The 23127-nt window shown below is 42.3% G+C and overlaps 1 protein-coding gene across 2 annotated transcripts in view; it reads right to left on the bottom strand.

Annotated features, from left to right (window-relative positions):
* The window catches only part of SASH1 (SAM and SH3 domain containing 1), a 190015-nt gene that overhangs the window by 130435 nt on the left and 36453 nt on the right, over positions 1-23127 (bottom strand). For both annotated transcript variants that reach the window (XM_070796327.1, XM_070796328.1), the window contains exon 2: positions 17710-17838. In XM_070796327.1, coding sequence (XP_070652428.1) covers positions 17710-17838 — 129 coding nt within the window. The remainder of the gene's footprint in view (positions 1-17709; positions 17839-23127) is intronic.

The following is a 23127-nucleotide window of genomic DNA, read 5'->3' as shown; positions in this document are numbered from 1 at the left end:
AGCATTATATTAGTTTATCATGAGGTCCTCCTTACAGCAAGCCCATCTCAGAACACGTATTACCTCTAATGCAATGTGGCTTTTTATTACCTCATGAGAGTCCCATTTACTATGGAAGGTGAATTTTGTGCAGCTTCTAATTTAGACTGTCTTACAGAGAAAATGTAATGGTGGTAATATGGTTCCTTGGTTTATAGGAAGGTATGGCTCTTGTCTCAAGAGAACCAGTTGAGAACTTTAAAAATTGTCTAAGATAAAAAACAAAACTATTCCTGAGCACAAGTAATCTCTTCTGTGGTTTGAACATGCAAACATTAAGAATATAACCGTGGGCACTGCTTTCCCTAACACTGACTTTTTCTTATAACAAAAAATACCCACATCAATGTTTAAGCACCTTCTGAGGGAAACTGAAGGAGTATTCATTGGGATTACTGTACAAAACATTCTCTAAATTCATTGCTACTCTACCAGTGGTGGGTTTACAACCTCCAACTGATACATACCAGGATATTTTCCTGGAGAAGGCAATGGCACCCCACTCCAGTACTCTTGCCTGGAAAATCCCATGGACGGAGGAGCCTGGTAGGCTGCAGTCCATGGGGTCGCTAAGAGTCGGACACGACTGAGCGACTTCACTTTCACTTTTCACTTTCCTGCATTGGAGAAGGAAATGGCAACCCACTCCAGTGTTCTTGCCTGGAGAATCCCAGGGATGGGGGAGCCTGGTGGGCTGCCGTCTATGGGGCCGCACAGAGTTGGACACGACTGAAGCGACTTAGCAGCAGCAGGATATTTTCCACAAATATCTTCTTGATAAGAAAAGAGCAAGTATTCCTGTTAAGCGTATGTTCTGTTATGGGCTGTGGTGAAAGTGACTCTTTAAAGGACCAGACTTGGTCATTTGATACACGCTTCATGACTGCCTCCAGCAGTTCCACTTTATTAAAAGCACAGGGAATCACTTTCTTCTGCTGCCTGACTTTAAATTGTAGTTTTGAAAGACAATCTTGAAGTCACTTAGGTATGAAATTTCTTACATAGCCCCAAGGTGATGGTGGCATAAAAATTTCTCCCTTCCCTTATCCTTATTCTTCTCTAATTCTTTTATCATAACATTGATGGCAATTTTCACAGCATTTTTGGACATCTTCAAGGAAACAAAACTGTATTTGGGAGTTCATTTAAACAAAAATTAAAACAGAAGACTGTTTAAATTCAATACTGCTATTCACACAATACTATCTTCTTACAACTGTTAATAATTAGATATGTAGTTAATAATCGTTGGCCTCTGCAAGGTACAAGTCACCATGAGCCACCAGGTACTGTGGCAAATGTTCCAAAGGATTGTTCTTGTGTTCAGTCGCTCAGTCGTGTCAGATTCACTGTGACCCCATAGATTGCAGTCCAACAGGCTGCTCTGTCCATGAGATTTTTCAGGCATGAATACTGGAGTGGGTAGCCATTCCCTTCCTTCTCCAGGGGATCTCCCCAACCAAGGGATCGAACCTGGGTCTCTTGCACTGCAGGCAGATTCTTTACCATCTGAGCCATGAGAGAAGCTTACCTTATATACAACAAATAACTCAAAAAGGATCAAAGACCTAAATAAAACCAAAAAAACCTCCTAGAAGAAAACAGAGAGAAGAAGCCTCGTGACACTGTCTTTGGCAATGATTTCTTGGCTATGACACCAAAGACACAGGCAACAACAAAAAAAATTAGATAAACTGAACTTCATCAGAATTTTATAACTTCTGTACAACAAAATACACTATTAACAGAGGCAAGCTGGGGAAAGGGAGAAAATATGTGCAAATCATAGAGTATTTACATTTGATAAAGGATTAATATCCAGGATATACAGAGAACTCCTACAACGCAACAACAAAAGCAACCCAATTTGAAAATGGAAAAAAAAAAAACTTTAATAGACATTTCTTTAAGAAATATACAGAAGGCCAAAAAGCATATGAGAAGATGCTCCATGTTACTAATCATTAGGGAGATGCAAATCAAAACCACAAGAAGGTACGATTTCACATCCATAAACAGGAGAGTTGGCTATTATTTCTTTAAAAAAGATAAGTAAGGAAAGAAGAGAACAAGCATTGGCAAGGATGTGGAGAAACTGAAACATCTGTGCACTACTGATAGGAATGTAAAATGGTACAACTGCTATGGAAAACATATAGGGGCTTTTCAGAACATTAAAAATAGAATTACCTTATGTTCTAGAATTCTGCTTCTCGGTATATACCCACAAAGAACTGAGAGCAGAGACTCAAAGAGATATCTGCACACCCATGTTCATAGCAGCATTATTCTCAGAAGCGAAATGGTCAAAGCAATCCAACTGTCTCCTGATGGATGAGTGGACAAATAAAATGTGGTAAATAGATACAGTGAAATATTACTCAGTCCCTAAAAAATGAAGGAAATTCTGTCACGTGCTGCTACATGGGAAAACCTTAAGGACATGATACTAAGTGAAATAAGTCAGTCCCAAAAGAACAAGTACTATATAATTCCACTTATGAAAGTGAAAGTGTAGTTGCTCAGTCCTGTTCCACTCTTTGAGACCTCACGGATTGTAGCCCACCAGGCTCCTCTGTCCATGGAATTCTCTAGGCAAGAATATTGGAGTGGATTGCCATTTCCTTCTCCAAGGGATCTTCCTGACCCAGGGACTGAATTTCACTTATGAGAGGCCAAATCCATAAAGACAGAAAGTAGAATAGTTACCTGGAGTTGGGGGGGAGCAGGGAGAGGGAAGTTATTGATCAGTAGGCATCAGGTTTCAGTTTTGCAGGATGAAAAGAGTCCTGACAATGGAAGGTGATGATGAGAGTACAGTATACTAAACGCCACCAAAATGTACACTTAAAAATGGTTAAGATGGCAAATTTTATGCTATGTGTATTTTACTACAACATTTAAAAGAAGTAATTTTTTAATCTAAAAGAAAAAAAAAGTGCTAAACCAAACTAAAATAAATTCAGCCCTCCTCATTTACCCCGATGTAATGAACAATGCCTTCCTAAACCTGAGAAGGGCCTGACCCCTGGCCGCAAGATTCTCCCCGTTCCTTTCGTAAGGCCAGTACCCTTAGGGCCATATCCTTCCTTGATTCCTGCGTCCAAGCTCTTAGCACTCAAGCTCCGCTGCTAAGTTGTGCTAGAATAAGACACACAAATGTTGGCTTGCCTCCGTGCTAGGTGCTGATGGATAGCACACCACTCTAAGCTTCAGCAATGAATTTAGGAATCTATCATGGAAAAAGCAAGAGAGTTTCAGAAAAACATCTATTTCTGCTTTACTGAGTATGCCAAAGCCTTTGACTGTGTGGACCACAATAAACTATGGAAAATTCTTAAAGAGATGGGAATACCAGACCGCCTGACCTGCCTCTTGAGAAATCTGTATACAGGTCAGGAAGCAACAGTTAGAACTAAACATGGAACAACAGACTGGTTCCAAATAGGAAAAAGAGTACATCAAGGCTGTATATTGTTATCCTACTTATTTAACTTATATGCAGAGTACATCATGAGAAATGCTGGGATGGAAGAAGCACAAGCTGGAATCAAGATTTCCGGGAGAAATATCAATAACCTCAGGTATGCAGATGACACCACCCTTATGGCAGAAAGTGAAGAAGAACTAAAGACCCTCTTGATGAAAGTGAAAGAGGAGAGTGGAAAAGTTGGCTTAAAGCTCAACATTCAGAAAACTAAGATCATGGCATCCTGTCCCATCACTTCATGGGAAATAGATGGGGAAACAGTGGAAACAGTGGCTGACTTTATTTTTCTGGGCTCCAAAATCACTGCAGATGGTGACTGCACCCATGAAATTAAAAGATGCTTACTCCTTGAAAGGAAAGTTATGACCAACCTAGACAGCATATTAAAAAGCAGAGACATTACTTTGCCAACAAAGGTCCATCTAGTCAAGGCTATGCTTTTTCCAGTGGTCATGTGTGGATGTAAGATGGACTATAAAGAAAGCTGAGCACAGAATTGATGCTTTTGAACTGTGGTGTTGGAGAAGACTTTTGAAGAGTCCCTTGGACTGCAAGGAGATCCAACCAGTCCATCCTAAAGGAGATCAGTCCTGGGTGTTCACTGGAAGGACTGATACTGAAGCTGAAACTCCAATACTTTGGCCACATGATATGAAGAGCTGATTTGAAAAGACCCTGATGCTGGGAGGGACTGGGGGCAGGAGGAGAAGGGGACAACAGGATGAGATGGTTGGATGGCATTACCGACTCAATGGATATAGGTTTGGGTGGACTCTGGGAGTTGGTAATGGACAGGGAAGCCTGGCGTGCTGCGGTTCATAGGGTCGCAAAGAGTCGGGACACGACTGAGCGACTGAACTGAACTGAACTGAACTGATACAAACAGTAAGGGCTTCCCAGCTTGCTCAGTGGTAAAGAATCCTCCTGCCAATGCAAGAGACGTAGAGTCAGTCCCTGAGTCAGGAAGATCCCATGGAGAAGGAAACAGCAACCCACTCCAGTATTATTGCCTGGGAAATCCCACAGACAGAGGAGCCTGGTGCTATACAGTCCGTGGGGTCGCCAAGAGTTGGATACAACTTAGCGACTAAACAACAACAATGCAAACAGCAACATACGTAATGTGACAAATTAAAATAACCAACTGCCTTTATTTATAACTTCTTTCTCATCTTTTGCAGCTCAGAAACAGATTCCCCTCACATGAGCACTGCATCTCCTAATGGCGTCCTTCGGAGGACGTCTCTGAGGTTCTTATGGTGAGAATCCAGTCAAAAGAAATAAGCAAACAAACACAACCATTGCGGAAGAAATTTTTATCTGACTAAAATCATGTTCAAAATGTGCATCTCCTTAGGTCAGACCAGGTGACCGGCACCCAGCAATGAGAAACTTGCGACCTCCCCTATTCACCCCACACCCCTTACCCCCCCACCCCTTACCCCCACCGCCACCCCAAGGCCTGTTCAGCAGCTCCACCCCTTCTTCTTTCCTATCCTCCAGTCTGTGTGACGTGGGCATAAATATATCCCCACCTGGAGAAAATATCTCTCAATTCTCCACTGCCTTGCAGGTCACAACCCAGCACAAGATGGGTTGGGTTACAACAATTATTCGGTTGCTTTCTGTTTTGAGGATTTTTCTCTTTTTTTTTGGAGGTAATAAAATTGAGCTTTAATATTAGCAAAAGTGGACACATCCCAAGGTCAGGCCAGTTAGTCCAGTTTTTCTCAGGATGTGCTGGGATCCAGATGCCGAGCATACACACCACACATAACAAGTTTCCATGGGAAGATGGAGTCTACGTATAAAATAGGTAACTAACGAGAACCTACTGTATAGGACGGGGAATTCTACTCAGTGCTCCGTGGTGACCTTAATGGGAAGGAAATCTAAAAAAGGGGGGGATATATGTATACATAGAGCTGATTCACTTTGCTGCACAGCAGTCACTAACACAATATTGTAAAGCAACTATACTCCAATAAAAAAATTTTTAAGCATCCTATCCATTAGAATCATATTAAAAAATCGGTTTACATAAGCAAATTTTAAAGCATGGAAGAGATTTTTTTTTTTACTATCAAATATACTTTCTTTGGGAGCCTTTTCACCTCTAATTAGAAGTTTGAGCCTCTTATCATATTTTACATTTTTATCAGCCAGTGGATTCATTTTGTAATAAAGGCACTTTTTTTCCCCCAGAATTATACTTTCCAAAACTTTATCGCTTTAAAAATTTTCTTATTTATGCTTATTTCAAACACTGAGTGAACAATAAAAAAGCCTCACTTCTTGTGGATAAAAGTGCAAAGATCTCCAAAATGCCCAGGTACTGTCATTCATTTATTCATTATTTTCATTGCTATTTATTACATCTACTATGTGCTGGGAGGGGCTTCCCCAGGTGGCAGTAGTGGTAAATAACCCGCCTACCAATGCAGGAGACATAAGAGACGCAGGTTCAATCCCTGGGTCGGGAAGATCCCCTGGAGGAGGGCCCCACAACCCATTCCAGTATTCTTGGCTGGAGAATCCCACGGACAGAGGAGCTTGGCAGGTTACAGTCCATGGGGTCGCAAAGAGTCAGACATGACTGAAGCAATTTAGCACGCATGCGGGCTGGGAATTGTTCAAGCCCGCAGAAATGCCAGCGTGAAGAATTATTTATTATACACTCATTATAGAATGGTTAAAGAACACAGAGGACTGTGGGATTCTGGAGCAGACTGTGGTGAAGTCTGCACAAGCTGGGAATACACTGAAACCAGGGAACTAACTGTACGCTTTAGGGCTTCCCTGGTGGCTCAGACGGTAAAGAATCTGCCTGAGATGCAGGAGACCTGGGTTCAACCTGGGTTGGGAAGACCCCCTGGAGAAAGGAATGGCGACCCACTCCAGTGTTCTTGCCTGGAGAATCCCATTGGACAGAGAGAGGCGCCTGAGGTTCCAGGCCATGGGATCACAAAGAGTTAGACATGACTCAGCATCTAATACTTTGACTTTTCATGGGAGTGTTCTGAAGGAAGATAATATGTACTACCTGCGTGCACATGGTAGCTATTCAATAAATGTGTTACAAAGAACACGATCAGTTGTGGTATTAAATGAAAAGAAGATACTGACTTGAAAATATATACGTGTGTGTATACACAAACACACACACACACACATATATAAAACCTTGCTTATTACTTTAGTCAGTATTATCATCCTAACTATAAGCCCTGTATAGCAGGCCTTTCAAGCCCTGTTAAAATCATCCAAACATTAGTTGTTTCCTTGTGTTGATCTAGGCTATGGCACAGACTAAGCTGAACAATTGCACACATTCTTGTCCAATTACTCAGAAACCAGCCTTATGCTTGATTTTAGGTTGTTGAGTCCCGACTCCAGCCTAAGGCACCTGCTCCTCCAGATCAGTTCAGCTAAGCTTTTCAATCAACAAGCATCACCACCTTTACCTTTTCTATTGTACTTAACGTATCTCCAGGTGAAACTAGTTGGAAATTAGAATTTGCTGTAAGCAGACCTATATGTATCATCCACTCATGAATATGACTAATAGAATCTTGTCCTTAGCTGTCTTGTTCTATTGCAACATGAACTTCCTGAAATGAGGCTTATAATTTCTGTTACTAAAAACTTCCCCATGAAACCACCTAAGTTACTGAAACACAACAGAAAACCAGTAAATGTTGTTTTTACTTTGCTGTTTTTACCAGTTCCCTGTATTAACATTCAGGAAGAATAATACATGCCATCATTCAGCCAAATCTAAAATATTTATTACATAATACAGTAAAATTTCAATATTACAGAACCCTCTAACAATGTTAAACTAAATTTTCAAGACAAGACTACAGGTAAAACAGCAAAATGCTTTATTTTACTTCTCAAGTTTTTTACCTTCTCAAATGAAATTCTTCAATCGTCTATTACCCACTGTGCTCTATAAAAATTAGGGAATATAATTTAACAGATTCTTTTCAATTTATAAGGTCTTTGGCCCCTGTTCTAAATGTCCAGGTTGTCGAGCCTTTGAATTCTCCTAATTACTTTTGAAATTTTCTGTGTCTCCATTTGTGAACATTTCTTACCACTATCAGATAACTGTCTTGAGCAGTAAGTCAACCCTCTTTTAACTTATTGCTTCTATTCTGTTGCAAGTAAAACACCATGTATGTTTTTATGTGGGTATTTGTGTGTCTGTAAAGAGAGAAAGAAGAGATGAAGGAGAATGCATAGAAAACTGGAATTCCAGGAAGTGGCTTAGAACCTAACTGTTTGGAACTGTTACACTTGGCAAGTATTAGGAGACTTAAACTTCTACTTTAAGGAATTTTGTGAGGTTTCCTTAAAAAAAAATTGTAATGAGTGTATTATTTTAATTTATACAGTAGAAATAACTATATTATACTATTCTTTATAATATCACACATTTAAACTATATTACCCAAACATAAACTAATCTGTAAATCAAGATTTACTCCTTGGGGAGGGGTGGGGGAGGAGGAGGAAGGGGAAGAGGTGGTGGGGAGGGATGGAGGGTGGTTTGGGTAGAATCTCCCAAGAGTAACAATGCAAGGTTAGTAGGTGGTCTGGGAAGATTCAGAGATTTTTGCACTGACTTCTTGGTTTCAAAGGCATACTCCATGGCTCAGAGGTAGTAAAGCATCTGCTTGCAATGCAGGAGATGCAGGAGACCTGGGTTCGATCCCTTGGTAGGGAAGATCCCCTGGAGGAGGAAATGGCAACCCACTCCAGTGTTCTTGCCTGAAAAATCCCACGGACAGAGGAGCCTGGCGGGCGACAGTCCATGGGGTCACAAAGAGTTGGACATGATTGAGCAACTGAGCATGAGTCCAGTTTCAAATCCTACCTTTGATACCTACCAGCTATTAGATTTTTAACAAGTCCTATTTATTTAGCATTCCTATTATAAATAATGTTTATTACATTCATTGAGCTTTAGCATGCACCCAGAAACCATCAAGTGCTCTACAAACATTACCTTATTTAACCTAGTGTATTATGTAACCATTACAACAACCTGTAATATCTTGCTTTACAACAACCCATTGTCATCCCCATCAGGCAGTGCCCTGACCGAAGTTCCAGGTAGGTCCCAAACACAGAATGACCAAACAGGTGGGTGATGGAGTTTACCTACTGAGTTATTTGGCCTCCCTTTGGGAGCACTATTTTCTGCCTCTGCACAAATGAAATTATAACATTATTAATACCTGTCTCATAGGGGTATTAAAAATACATAAGGTGATAGGTATGGATGCCTCATGAACTTCAATGTACTTTTTAAATGTCATTATTGCAATAATTATCAGCATTTAATGGCCTCTTCACATTTCACCCTTCCTTTCTAGTTATTGCAACTACTTTAGGTAGTGAAGCAGATAAAGTACCTGAGTTTTACACACATTAGGTTATGGCGATGATCAACGAAGCCAAATAGCTTAAATGATAATTATAAAATCACCGGCATTTAAAAGATTCATCAGAAACATTAACTAGTGACTTTCACTAAAGCTGAAAATCTCCCTTAGAAAGAAAGGTTTTTAATGTTCATGAGTCAAGTGACTCACTGCAATGAAGAATTCAGATAAATTATCAAAAGAGATTCCAAAAGATGAAAGAGATCAAAGGAGTATCTTGGAGACGTGAAACCCACACACCCAGGAGAAAGGATATCCACACACAAAAATGCCCTTTGAAATCACAGCTGGAAATCTGTCTGCCTCTTGGCATCTTTGTTAAGAAGGCACGTCCCTGCCATCGCACACATTAAAAAATAACATACACTCCCACAAACATATCCAGATGTTCACGAATATTCATGATGTGCTTCCAATCTGGTTTGGACTTACCCTTGATTTATTTTTGATTAAGTTCCATCAGCTTCTGCTGGGGCCCATGAGATGGATGGCATGGCTGTACCACAAATTTCAAACATCTTCATACTCTAAATAATTGCAGAAAGTCTCTCAAAGTATCCCTTAGAAATAAATGCTTTATGTACCAGCCTCAGAATAATCAGAGATAGAGAAACTGGTTCACTCTTGAACTCTTAACAGCACTGCTATACTTGATCAATGAAGCCTCCATTTCTAAAACAAAGGTTGAAATGGGGAGGTGGCGGGGGAGCCTGCAAATAGCTAGACTCTGATGTCCTTTTTCGGGAAATGGCAAGAGATGAACAGAAAGTCAACACCATGCTCTGAGGGTTCTGTGATGTATTTTTCAGTCACCAGGTTAGTTTGTGTCCTTCTAAACACTAAATGGTAAAAAAAAAAACAGAAGAACTGAACCAAATGCATAGAACAAATTATCCCAACATTTTACTGCCTTGCTTTCTTCTATTTAAAATAAAATTCACAAAACTTCCAAACTGGCGGGGGAGGGGGGGTACGGAGCGGGGAGGGGGAGGCAGCTCCAATCAAAAATTACTGCTGAAACCAGTATAATGATCTTCTCAAAGAAGGTGGCCAGAGAAAGGGCCAGTCAGAATACTTGATGCTCTGGGGCCCAGTTCTTTCTGTCCTTGGTCATTTTGGTTGGTGCATAGGAGCTGTGGTGAGAGATCCCTCTAAAATATGGACCAAGTCTAGGGATTCCCTGGTGGTCCAGAAGTTAGAACCTGGCACTTTCACTGCCGGGGCCTGGGTTCAATCCCAGGTCGGGGAACTAAAATCCTACATCAGCCAATAATAAATTTTAAAACTAAATATAAATAATAATATAAATATAAAATATATATAACTTTATAAATATTTTATTTATTTTATTTAAAAAATAAAATGTAAACTAAGGACCTAGTCTACAGCCCCACTACCCTGAACATGCCCCATCTCATCTGATAAGATGCGGACCTACAAGGTCAGAAGGCCAGTGCCCGGTATATGGGCCAACACCAGCGAAGACCCACAACCCTGCACCTGCTGACTTTCTGTCTGGGCCCTGCAGGCGTCTACCCAATCCCACTACAGACCCCCAACCCTCGCCCTTCCAACCAACCAGGGCCGTAGAGGACAGGTGGACCCCTTGGCCTGGGCCACTCAGTCTTTGCCAAGGATCTCAAACTTAGACCTTTGACAATATTGTCAAATAACATTGTAGATGTGGATGCAGAAACCCACTGAAAATAAGGAAACATTAATCACACTCCTTTACTTTTCTCTCACAAGGAGACCATACTGCCTCCAGCGTGCTACAAATTAGCATGTTTAAATAGCCTATAATTAGCTTGTGATTAGCACAAATAAATTACACTGCAATCTTCCACGTGAAAAGTGTTTAATTGTTACATGTAAACTCTGAGATCATACTACAGTCCTGGTTTTAATATTCCAGGGCTTCAAAAAGGCACCTGGCCTGGGCCTCACTCAACTCTGAAAGGTCCCAATTCTAAGAACAAAGGCACCCCTTTCCCCTCCGAGCCCAGATTCTGGCCTCTGTAATTCCTGGGTTTTTCTCCCCCAATTACTGTCAACTTGATTAACATTTAGGAATTCTGCCTGTTGTATGTAAATGAAAACAACTACAAAGCTCAGACTTTTTTCGCTTTCTGGCAAGCAAATGTATTTTGAGCAGAATGCTATTTTGGTGTTGAATCCCCCCAGGCACACTGCTTTTACAAATGCAAACAAACAAAAATCAGTCATTTCTGAATGCTCAGGAGCAAAACTAGAAAAGGAAGCTGATGTTGTTGATTCATATTTGAAAAGTCTGATGGGGACGATTCTATATACACATACAACTAGTCTACCACCGATTGTATCTAATCTGTCAGCTTCCAGAATGTACAGCTGTCTACAAAGGTCTCCAAGCTGAAGAGGATGGACGGACACCTAAATTGATTGTTAAGTAGAATAAAAACCTTCTCAATTATGAGAGGTACAGGATGCCAAGATCAAATCTGGCAGCCGAGAGGCCTGTTTATGTCTATGTTGATGTGGTGCAATGTACAAAAAATGCTGACTAAATTGGGACTGGACATTTGACTACAAATGGGACTTTGTCTGAGAGGAGCCCGAGCAGAGAACTGTATTACCATCTGGCTTAAGACATAAAGGCTCAGTGTATTTTGACATCAAGTGTGTGAATCCCACAGCAGAATGTGGTTCAGACTCACTATCTAATGCCCACTGTTTCTGACTGCAATCTGCAAATCAACAGTAGCCCAAAGCTAGCAAATAATGTCCTTTAAGACAAAATGAAACAAAACAAAAGCAAATGCCCTTAGCGCAACAGTTGGGCTTTAGCATTCAGCAGTTGAATATTTAAACTCAGGACAATTTGCAACACAGATTATGTACTTATCCTATGGGTGAGAATAAGAATTCAGGAATCTGGTAGCCTCCTGGGGCAGCCAGTGTTCCCTAAGTGCCGAGGTGGGGGCAACCCTTATCTTTTCTTGAATATTCAGGGAGCTTAAAGTAACAGGAAACCTGTTTTCCACAGGCTTTGCTGTCTCTAGCAAATAACAAAAGAAGAGCAGTCAGTAAGACAAAACAAAACCCCCCTGGAGACTGGACACGTCTGCGTGGCTTGGGGAGGCCACAAGGGCACCTTGGCCCAGCCGATCAACTATTGCGAAAGGGCGATTTGTTTTGTCTTGGGAATGGTGATGAATCAAAGCAATATTCTTTTTATATTGATAATAATACAAGACCTGTGAAAGGAGAGCGTGTATCTTTTCTCGTACGTGTGTTTATATCGTAGGTTCTAGCCACGGTAAACTTCTCTCCATGGCCCATAAAAGCCACATTTTCGCTCTCATTTTTGGCTTTTTCTCTGTGACCTCAGCCTTAAATTACTCTGCACTGTCTACACCTCCCTCCCCAACCAGATTAATCTTCTGTTTCTTTACAGTTGGGCTTAGGCATCACCTCCTCCAGGAAGCCTTCTTTGATTTTCCTAAACTGGGTCAGGGTCTCTCCTGTGTACTTCCTGCACTTAATAGTCTGCTTAAGGAATTCCTGCTGGTCCAATGATGAGGACTTGGCACTTTCACAGCCACGGGCCAGGGTTCAGTCCCTAAATGGGAAACCAAGATCTCACAAACCAAAAAAGTACAGCCAAAAAAAATAGTCTGTTTACTTGTCTAAAACCCCCACTAAATTATACCATCTTTGTGGATGGGGAATACATCTTTGTATTTCTGGAATGACAAAGTCTCAGACACATGTCTGATGCTCACTTAATAGTCTTAAATAATGACATATACAAATAAATTCAACAAATACTCACTGAGTACCTATCATGTGCCATGCACCATATACAGAAAGCACCAAAACAGACTGACAAACATCCCTGTCCTCAATCCAGGATTTGCTGAGAAGGGACGTGGGGAAACTTTGCAAGGTGACAGTTGTGTTCTATGCCATGCCAGGATGTGGGTGACGTGACTACCCTCTTGGCAAAATTGGATAGCTCAGACACCTGCATTTCAATGTGTAAACTGTACTTCACAAACAAGAAACTTTCAAAAAAATAATAATTAAGCAGGCGTAAGAGTAAAGATAAAGGGAGAAGTCAGGATGCTGGTAACTGCTGAAGGGCACAGGAAGTTTGTTATACTATGCTGTTTATATATGTTTGAAATATCCCAAAATAAAAGCTAAAAGAAATCTCTGCACTCATATGAATAAATATTAATGAAGTACGAATCACAGACTCTCCAGCATCACTACAGGAGTTTTTGGACCAGGAATAAAAGGGAAGGAAAAGAAATAGGCAGTTAACAGGTCTCTTACGATGATGGACGAGGTATTTTATAGCAATTTCCCCATTTAATCCTGGTAACGACTTTACGAGATATTTTTATCCCATTTTATAGAAGGGGAAACTGAAACTTAGATAGGTTACACAACTCGCCGGCTAAGTACAATGGCCAGAATTTAAACCCCGAGTCCCCCATCTTGCCATCGTGATTCTCACCCTCTTGCCACTGTGACAACCACAGAGGCCAGGACCTCCACCTGGGCTTGGAGTGGGAATGGCAGAATCTGAGGAAGCCCCAAGAATCATCTCTAGTCATGACAGGTACCACATTCACTGCCTCTTAGTCCAGAATTATACCTTGAAAGATTAAATTATGAAAATCGCAAGGAACAATAATTATGCCCCAGAATTATCCCTACACCATCAGCAATGATTCTGATATCCCATTCTGATATCCTCTGAGATAATGTGCAATATTTGTATTTATATTCCCGATCCTTAAAGACCTGGGTGCATCTCGCCTGGGCTCCCGGGTCCTGGTGCCCACAGATGTGTTAACAATCTGCATGGAGATCCAGCATCATGAACAGGGTCCACTTTGCAGTGGTAACTTTTCCATCAGGGCTGTGCTACACCAACCACCACACAAACTTGTTCCTGCTAACATCCGAGCAGACTCAGCTTCAAAGATGCCAAGGAAGCTGACGTGGCCAGTAATAAGAGGCTACCTCGAGAGTGTCTCTCTCCTGGCCACTGTCACTATGACAGATGTCAGACTTAGCATCACTAGAGAGGAGCCCATTATGGACTTGGGAAGCTGCTGTCATTTCCAAATGCAGCTTCTTGCAGCCAAAAACACACATGGTGCTCAGGGATGTGCCAAATGTATGGAAATACGGTCAACTTCCCTGCTGCTCAAGAGCGCTAATGTCCTGATCCCCAGCCGAGGCAAAGGCTGCAGTCCAAATACACAGTCCCTTTAGGGCCCGTTTGGTGCTAAATAAAAACTCTCACCATAGTTATACATTTGAATCACAATCCCTGCTTATGCTGTTGAATTTTCACCCATCTGTCCTCTCTCTGTTACCTCCATCTAAAATAACTGGCCCCCCAAAACACTTTATCAAGTGAGTGCTTTATTCCAGTCAGGGGCCAGGTGATTAGGTCCTGGAGAAGTAGTTTGATATCCAGTCCAGAAAGTTAATTACTAACATAATTATCAAAACCTTTTATTTTTCAGGGTTAAGTCAAGCATCTCTATGGGAAGGGTGACTTTTGGGCTTGTTCATTCTCCAGTTGGTATGTAATTAGCTCTAAAGGACACTGCATGTTTTTGGACTTTTTAAAGCCAAAGAAATATCTAAATATGTTCCATCTATAGAACATTTCCTCAATTCCCCAAATTCACCCAGAGGATTTAAAATTAAACAAACCCAAAAGATCTGTTTAAACCATCACCAAACTCTCCATCCTCAGGCTGTTTCTAATGACTTTTTCTGCAGAAGACAACACAAGCTGGATGTTACTTTTTTTCCCCTAGAAAATGCTTTAGAATCCTAATGTGTTACTATTCCCTCTTAGTGCTGTCCGTGGATTATTTCTTCTCCAAGTCATCTCACTTCTGCTTTTGACAGGGCTGCTTACTAGCCCAGAAAAGAAGGCTTTACACTGCAGGTGCTCAGACTCAAAGCTGCCCCAATAGCAGAGCAGGAAAGAAATTTGCCTACTTGTCTGAAGGCAAAATTCAAAGTCTAGAAGTTACAGGTAAAATCTGATGCAAGAAAGAGAGCCTTACGGACTGAAAGTTACAGCTTTTTAAGAAAATCGCTCTCCATCAGGACTCAATCTGTGACGAGCTAATCACTTCAAGAGGAAGCTTTCCCCAGGTCACCAGAGTTGCAAGCATGGCCTGAATGATGACCTTAAAATACTTCTAGGGATTTCCCTGGTGGTCCAGTGGTTAAGACTCCTCGCCACCAATGCAAGGGGTTTGGGTTCGATTCCTTTTCAAGGAACTAATATTTGAAGAAGCATGCAGAGAAGCCAAAAGATTTTTTTTTTTTAATGCTTTTTAAGTCTCCAGCTTATGGATTCCTGAATAATGGAGAACCATGTGGCATCTAACTTGGTCTTTAGCACTTGTCTGGAATCTCATAGAAAGGGAACCTGAATATGATGACTTGGATCTTACTTTTCTCACTAACTACAGTTGAAAGGATGAAGAGTTTCCAGCCTGGCTGGAACTGGCTCCCATCAATGTTACCCACCATCACATTCCTGCAACTCTGATGAGAACTAATTTAGCTCCTGTGGTATTTTCTCCCATACTGTCTTCTGAAGCTCTGGAACAGAGCACACCAAATGAGGCCCATCTGTCGAAATGGGAAAAAGTTATTTATCCTACCTCCAGGCAGGCTTCCTTTCCTACCAAGAAGCTGCTCTCCAAGCTTCCCAAACACTGTGGGATAATTATGGAAACCCCAACTCTTAACTGGCTAGAATTTGGGGAAGAACAGTTGAGTGTCGTATCAAGGATCATCTGCCAGTTCACAGCCGTCATTTCCTTGCTTGGTCCTAGGAAGCCACAGAGTATCCTACCAGACTATTTTTCAATGTCAAAATTGCAACATTCAAGAACTCAGTGCAATAATTAGGTTATTGTTTGGCTGCAATCTTGCCAAAAGGAAAAAGCATCAACCTTGTCCCAGCAGGATAGCCTAATGAATTTTAAAAGTCTTTTCCCACATGAGAATACTTTCTTAGAAGAAAAGAAACACCTCTCTCCCACTGACACAGGCCAGGGGACAAAGTTATAAGAAAGACGCCCTTAATAACAATGACACCCAGGTGCCTGCTTGGGCCACGGTGCCAGGCTCCCGGGATGATGGCTTTCTGCCCCCAACTGATGCTTCTGAGTCTCAGTTGACTCTATTATACCAACTCCCACCCATGTGGAATACTAAATCAGTGAGGAAAAAGGATCAGTAATTATTTGACAGTTATGCTATACGAAACATTTAGGTGGATTGAGTTAAGGAAAAAAATGAAAGTGCATAAGAGCACCAGCATCTTACCTACAAAGGAAGTGAATCATGTATTTATGAAATATAACAGTTGCAGTACCTAAACTACTTGTTGGATCCCTTATCCAATAGGTCTTTTGTAACATCCTTATCCAATAGGTTTTTATAATACGTTTTTTATAAAAGGAATCAGTAATAAAATAATTATAGAAAATCACAAAATAAATAAGGATTCAATAGAATTGGTGTGCTTTTTTTTTTTTTAAGGCAGGAGGTGTTGTTACTCAAAGAGCTTCCCAGGTGGCTAAGTGGTAAAGAATCCATGGGTTTGATCTCTGGGTCAGGAAGATCCTCTAGAGAAGGAAATGGCAATCCACTCCAGCATTCTTGCCTGGGAAATCCAATGGACGGAGGAGCCTTGAGGGCTACAGTCCATGGAGTCACAAAGAGTCAGACACAACACAGCGACTAAACAACAACAGCATGGAAATACTGGCAGATATATAGATTTTATGGCATGCGTGAGTGCTAGGTCACTTCAGTCGTGTCTGACTCTTTGCAACCCTGTGGACAACAGCCCTCCAGGCTCCACTGTCTATGGGTTTCTCCAGGCGAGAATACTGGAGTGGGTTACCATGCTCTCCTCCAGGGAATCTTCCCGACCCAGGAATCAAACCTGCATCTCTTATGTCTCCTGCATTGGCAGGCAGGTTCTTTACCACTAGCACCATATGGGAAGCCCATAGATTATACGGACCTAAACTATTTACTATTTATCACATGCAACTTCAAATTCTCCACTAACCATACACATAAAGGTCTTCACAAAACAGACACATGAATTTCAATGCACCTGAGAGAAGGAACATAGCCATGAAAAATGGTGATGACAAAGAAGTCTTAATAACACAGAACTATAATAAAATATTAAGTGTAAAAGCAAGAATTACATAGCTGATGTAAAAATGCCCCCAACAGAGACTTGCTGAAACACCCATGTGGGTTATTACTAGGTGAGAAATTAGGATGGTTTCTTGCTTCTTTAAACTTTATCTTGTTGAAAACAAAAAGAAGAAAACAAAGGAAGAAAAGAAAGAACAAGCTTAGACCTCCTTTTGGATTAGAGTCAGTAAAAATGTAGTGTATATCAGTCTCGCGTAAAAATATCCTTTCCTCTTGAGTTAAATAAAAATGCGATATTTTCCTAAGTACAAAAATTTGATCACTGTTGCCCCTACTGATCAGACTTATTGTCTGATATCCACAGATCTGGGTTAATCCTTTGGGGATCTGAATTCTTTTATCTCAAAGTAGTGCAGCAAAATGATCCACGCACAAGCGTAAGAAGGGGAGGGAGGGGACGCTGGACCAGGAGGAGACTGCTGAGCAAGTGCATATTCCCGGGATCCCACTCACCACGTCCAGGTCCTGGGAAACCCGCCGTTTCCGCAGCTCCTCCATCCTCTCACACACGTCGGAGAAGCAGGTATTGTAGTAATCTGCATACTGCTGAGCCAGGTCATCGATGTTTCCCAGGGAGCCGTCCTGAGGGTGAGGAGAGCAGGGGAGAAACAGGAAGAGAACAGAGGCAGTCAGTCCATCTGCAAACGCCCTGCATCCTCTAGTCTTCCTCTGTGCAGCCTTTATACCAATAACAGCTGGTATTTTTAAAGTGGTGGGCGTGTGCCACGCTGTTTTACACACAACATCTCCTAATCCTCCGGACACCCCTCGGACATTTTTCTCCCTGTATAGATGAATAAACAGCAGCTCAAAAAAGCTGAGCCACAGCCCAAGGGTTCCAGGGCTACCACGCAAAGAAGCCGGGTCCCCAACTCAGGACTGTTTGATGCCTAGGCCATGGTTTTAACCCACACCCCTGCTTGCCTCACAGGGCCAAGAAATCCCCAGAAATAAACACTGTCAGTGCAAAGGTTCCCTAATGCCCAATTGGCAGGCTTCCCTGGTGGCTTAGATGGTAAAGAGTCTGCCTGCAATGAAGCAGACCGAGGTTCGATCCCTGGGTCAGGAAGATGCCCCGGAGAAGGAAATGGCAACCCACTCCAGTATTATTGCCTGGAAATCCCATAGACAGAGGAGCCCAGCAGGCTATAGTCCATGGGGTCGCAAAGAGTCGGACATGACTGAGCGACTAGGCACATCAATTAGAACCTCCAAGGAAGCTTTTAAGAATCCACATGCCAGGACACCCTTCCCACGAGGAATTCTGGCAGGAAGCTGAGAATTCAGGAGCCAATAGGGAATGCTACATCTGGGACACATCTCAACCACACCTCCCATAAGATGCTCAGGAAAGTGGGAACTCTTGTTCTCTACGTCATTCAAGCACAGATGCAAGAGGACACGTACAAATTCACCTAAATATATAAGGAAATAGTCTGTCCCTCCATTCAGGGAAAAGGCCCAGAAGTTGTGGGGTCTGAACCCTCGAGTTTACACCCATCTCTGCTGCCATTTCCAATTCATCAGCTTAGGTACGTTTCCTAATCTCCGGCTATTTCCCCATGAGGAGTAATGAAGCAATGTAACACACTCAGAGCTTGGTCCCTCACAGAGCTCTGACACACAAGTTAAGTGCTTGCTTTACTTAACTAATAGTATTCACTACAAGATAATACTTCAGACTATCGTCTTCCTTCAGGGGAAGTGATTCCTAAATACACGCACACAGAGTGATGCTGTGTACATTTGTAGATTATGCCATTTCTTCTACTCATTCATTCATTCATTCCGAGAAGTATCTCCCTTGGCGTTTTTCACCTCCCAGTGGGTTCTTCCTTCGGTATGAACAAATGACCCTACCAAAACAACCGAGGAAAACACAACCCTTAGACAACCGAAAAGACGCACTCACACTGCCTGGGACAGACCACTGGCCAGCCCGTTGCACAGTTCCATCACCTATCATGCAGCACGTGTCTAAGACTGCAGAGCACGTTTACTTAGACACAGGCAGGGTTTGTGAATTAAAAGTTCTTCAAAAGCCTTTCTGCTAAAGACCGCAAGGCTCTAGTCAGGATGCTCAGGTCAGAGCAAGCAACTGCATCTACTTCACTTCTGCTTTCACCAATGTCACAGAACTGACCGAGTGGGGAAATAGAAATTGAAAGAAATGATTTTTTCTTTCTTTTTTTTTTTTAAGAAAAGATGCTTCCTTTCTTACTAATAAAATGTTCTATATTTGAGGTAATGGCCTCGAAGTCTGCAGTATGGCACAGGGGTGGGAAGCTCTCTGCAAAAACAGTTAAGATGTTTGCACGTGTCTGGACAGGTCATTCCCTCACGTTTGAGACGACAGGCTGGATGGACACAGGGGGGTGGCCAGAGTCTACTGCCCCTCCTTGAAAACATTCATCGTCAAATTTCCAGCAGGGAAATAACACGGGATCAAAATAGAAGTCCACTGTCAGCCAACGAGGAAATGCACAGAGGAGGCCAGCCTTGAAGTCCTCGCTTTACTGCTTTCAGTAGAGGCGAGGTTCCTGACAAACGGCATCATAAATCAGACTATGATCCCGAGGTTTGTTCTGACTCGTCTGAACCAACAGTACACGCCCTATGGACCACAACCTGAAAACCTACCACCTCCTGACTGGGTTTTCTTGTCTCCTTCCCCACTTGGCCTCATTGGCCTTGATCCAGTCACCCAAGGGACCTTGCAAAACAGAGATCAGACCGGGTCGCTCTCCCCTGAGAATGACGCGTGCCACCCTCATCACCCATTCTACAAATAAACCCCACCCTCACCCGGCCTGGCTTTCAGGCCCCTTCATCTCTGCTGCCCAACCCCAGCCTGGAGGAGAAAGGGGCTGAGGTCTGCCCACCAGGAGGGCCAGAGGAGCCAGAGAGCACGGGCAGCCCCTCTAGCACAGCTGCCCCTCTCCCACCACCAGGAGAAAGTACTGGAAGAAATTTTTAGGAAAGACTGCGGGCAGAAGAGCTGCTCCCATGGGAGCATCTACTCTGGACACCAGCTACCGACAGCCAGGACTATGATTGCAAAGTGGCCAGTGAGGTAAAGGAATGGTCCACCCAAGCCCACTGCTGCCTAGGCCAGACAGAGCATCTGGACAGTTCCAAGGACGAAGGGAACCTCTGGGCCACCTCTAACATCAGACTGTCTGACTTCTATTGACCCAGGATGTTCGCTTACACCTCAAAGACACAAAGCCCTCATTTCCCAGTTCTCTTCAAAAGCCTCAAGCATTCTTAGGTTGCTCCCCCAGTACATACTGGGAAAGATCCAGCAGCCTCCTTCTAAGTGAGTGTTGAACTTGCAACAATGTTACCTGAGAACCCAACCTTCTGAGTTCCTGTCCTGATCCTGCCACTCCCCATAGCCACCAGCACTCCTGGCAGACCCTGGGTTCTTTAGAATTGTCTTGGTCTCTAGTGAGTTCTGGGGCTTCCCAGGTGGTGCTAGGGGTAAAGAACCCACGTGCCAATGCAGGAGACATAAGAGACATGGGTTTGATCCCTGGGTTGGGAAGATACCTTGGAGAAAGAAATGGCAACCCACTCCAGTATTCTTGCCTGATACATCCCATGGAAGGAGGAGCCTGGTGGGCTACAGTCCATAGGGTCGCAAAGAGTCAAACTGAAAGCAACTTAATACACACACACACACACACACACACACACACTAGAGTATGATGACATCCTCATCGAGAAACTTCTACTGCATCCCTCCAAGGAAATGAAACATACTTGCCACCTTCGACCACATACAACTTCTGCATCAAGTGTGAGGCAGGTGGTTATAGCTACACACTTGCCTGAGAGCTGGCTGTTCTAAATGAAAATTCATCTCTCTCTTCCCTTCTCTCCCTTTCATTCAGAGGCACTGAGTTGTACTCCCATCTTGATTGTTGGCTTCTCAAAAGTAAGCAGCTTTCACGTTTATAAACTGTATGACTTATCCCAATCAACTACTGTTCTCTTGAATTCATCAAGGTCATCTAAAAAAAAAAAAAACTGTAAAAACACTTATTTATAGAGCTTTTGTTCAAACTGCTTTCTTTCCTTTCTCTGTCCTCTCTTGTATATCCTAGAACATCTTCAAAGCCAACTGTTCACTTCAAAAGTTTCCAAGCTGCTAGTTAAACTTTCCTTCCCACTAGTGAAACAGTTTGCTTCCCTTTCCCTCACTTCCAATCACTCGGAACTCCCCCAAACTTCTGGGGCCTGGGAAATATCTGTTGCTTATGAGGAAGAAAGCAGCTGTTCAACTCGACTCAGGCCAAAGACAGCAAACATCTCACACCCTGCGATGTCCACCCCTCACTTGGTGCTCAGCAGATAATAAATTAGAACAGGGTGGCACAACTGACTCTATGTTTTCCCAAATCGCTTTCCAGATGTGCAGCGAGCCCCCATAATTATCACTTGCATCAGTCTTGATCCTTTGAGTGCCAAAAAACTTTTTAAAGTGTGTATGTGTGATATTTATTTGGCTGGGTCGGATCTTAGTTGCAGCACTGGGTATCCTCACTGTATCACGCGGGATCTTTCATTGCAGGACAGGGACTCTCCAGCTGTGGCTGACTTAGTTGCCCGAAGGCATATGGGACGTCCACCAGAAATCAAACCTGTGTCGCCTGCAATGCAAGGCAGATTCTTAACCACTGGACCATGATAGAAATCCCACACATGTGTTTTTTAAGGACGTCTTGTCTGTCATCTCCAGAATGGAATTTTTCTATCCCAAACACATGGAACCAAGGAACGACATGATGAATTTCTCTTTACCCACTCCAAATGCAGGTTTTTTCAAGACTATCTGAAGACCTTTGCATCCTTCCTATTCAACTTGTTCTTTTGTTTGTTTGTTTTAATCCTTGTTGCTTATCTATTTTATTTTTTTGTCATGCCATGAGGCATGTCGGATCTTAGCTCCCTGACCAGGGATTGGACCTACACCCCCTGCGTTGCAAGAGTGGAGTCTTAACCACTGAACTGCAAGGGAATCCCCAAGTCAACTTGTTCTTACTTGAGATAGTACAAACTTGTTCAGTAAAAATATCTACTTCAATTCAAATATTTGCAACATTAGTCTGTAGGGAATTTAAATAACGCAGCTGCTGTGTCAATAGCACCACACCTAGTTTATCTTTTTGGGGGGGATGTGAAGTTCATGTCTGATTCAACACCCCACAATGCTAATGCCAAGAGGAACTGATGTCACAAAATAAACTTCTAAATATACAGTATGACTGTAAACTATAAAACTTGGTATTTATTATAAGAAATACAATTATTAAAATACTGAAACAGATTTCCTTATTTTTCTTCTAAGGTGCTAGAAGTTTCTGCTGTAGAGTGTATTACTTGTCTAATATGTTTCATTTCTTATATTTCCTCTTTGGTTCAAATGCATTAGGCTGAAGCGGGCTTCCCTGGCAGCTCAGTGGTAAAGAATCTCCCCGCCAGCCAATGCAGGAGACATAAGACTCTCAGGTTGGGAAGATCTGGGTTGGGAAGATCTCCTGAAGGAGGAGGGCATAGTAACATTCTCCAGTATTCTTGCCTAGAGAATCCCATGGATAGAGGAGCCCAGCGGGCTATAGTCCATGGGGTTACAAAGAGTCAGACACGACTGAAGTGACTTAACATGCGCACAGGCTGAAGCAATACTAGTTCAAGTTTAGGAATAGAGAAAAATCTTATTTCCTCAAAATAAACTTTTTAAAGTAAGTTGTGAAATTTTGTGTCACATTATGTTTTTACAAGACTTTCCCATCTCTGTCTAAAAAGAAAAGAGAAGAAAATGATACAAGCAAATTCAAGTTCTCTTCCCAGTTCTTAGTACAAAAC

This window comes from Bos indicus, chromosome 9 (genome assembly GCF_029378745.1).
Source record: "Bos indicus isolate NIAB-ARS_2022 breed Sahiwal x Tharparkar chromosome 9, NIAB-ARS_B.indTharparkar_mat_pri_1.0, whole genome shotgun sequence".
In the NCBI taxonomy this organism is placed as follows: Eukaryota; Metazoa; Chordata; class Mammalia; order Artiodactyla; family Bovidae; genus Bos; species Bos indicus.
Note: the sequence above shows the minus strand (reverse complement) of the source record. Positions and strands in the feature narration are given on the sequence as shown.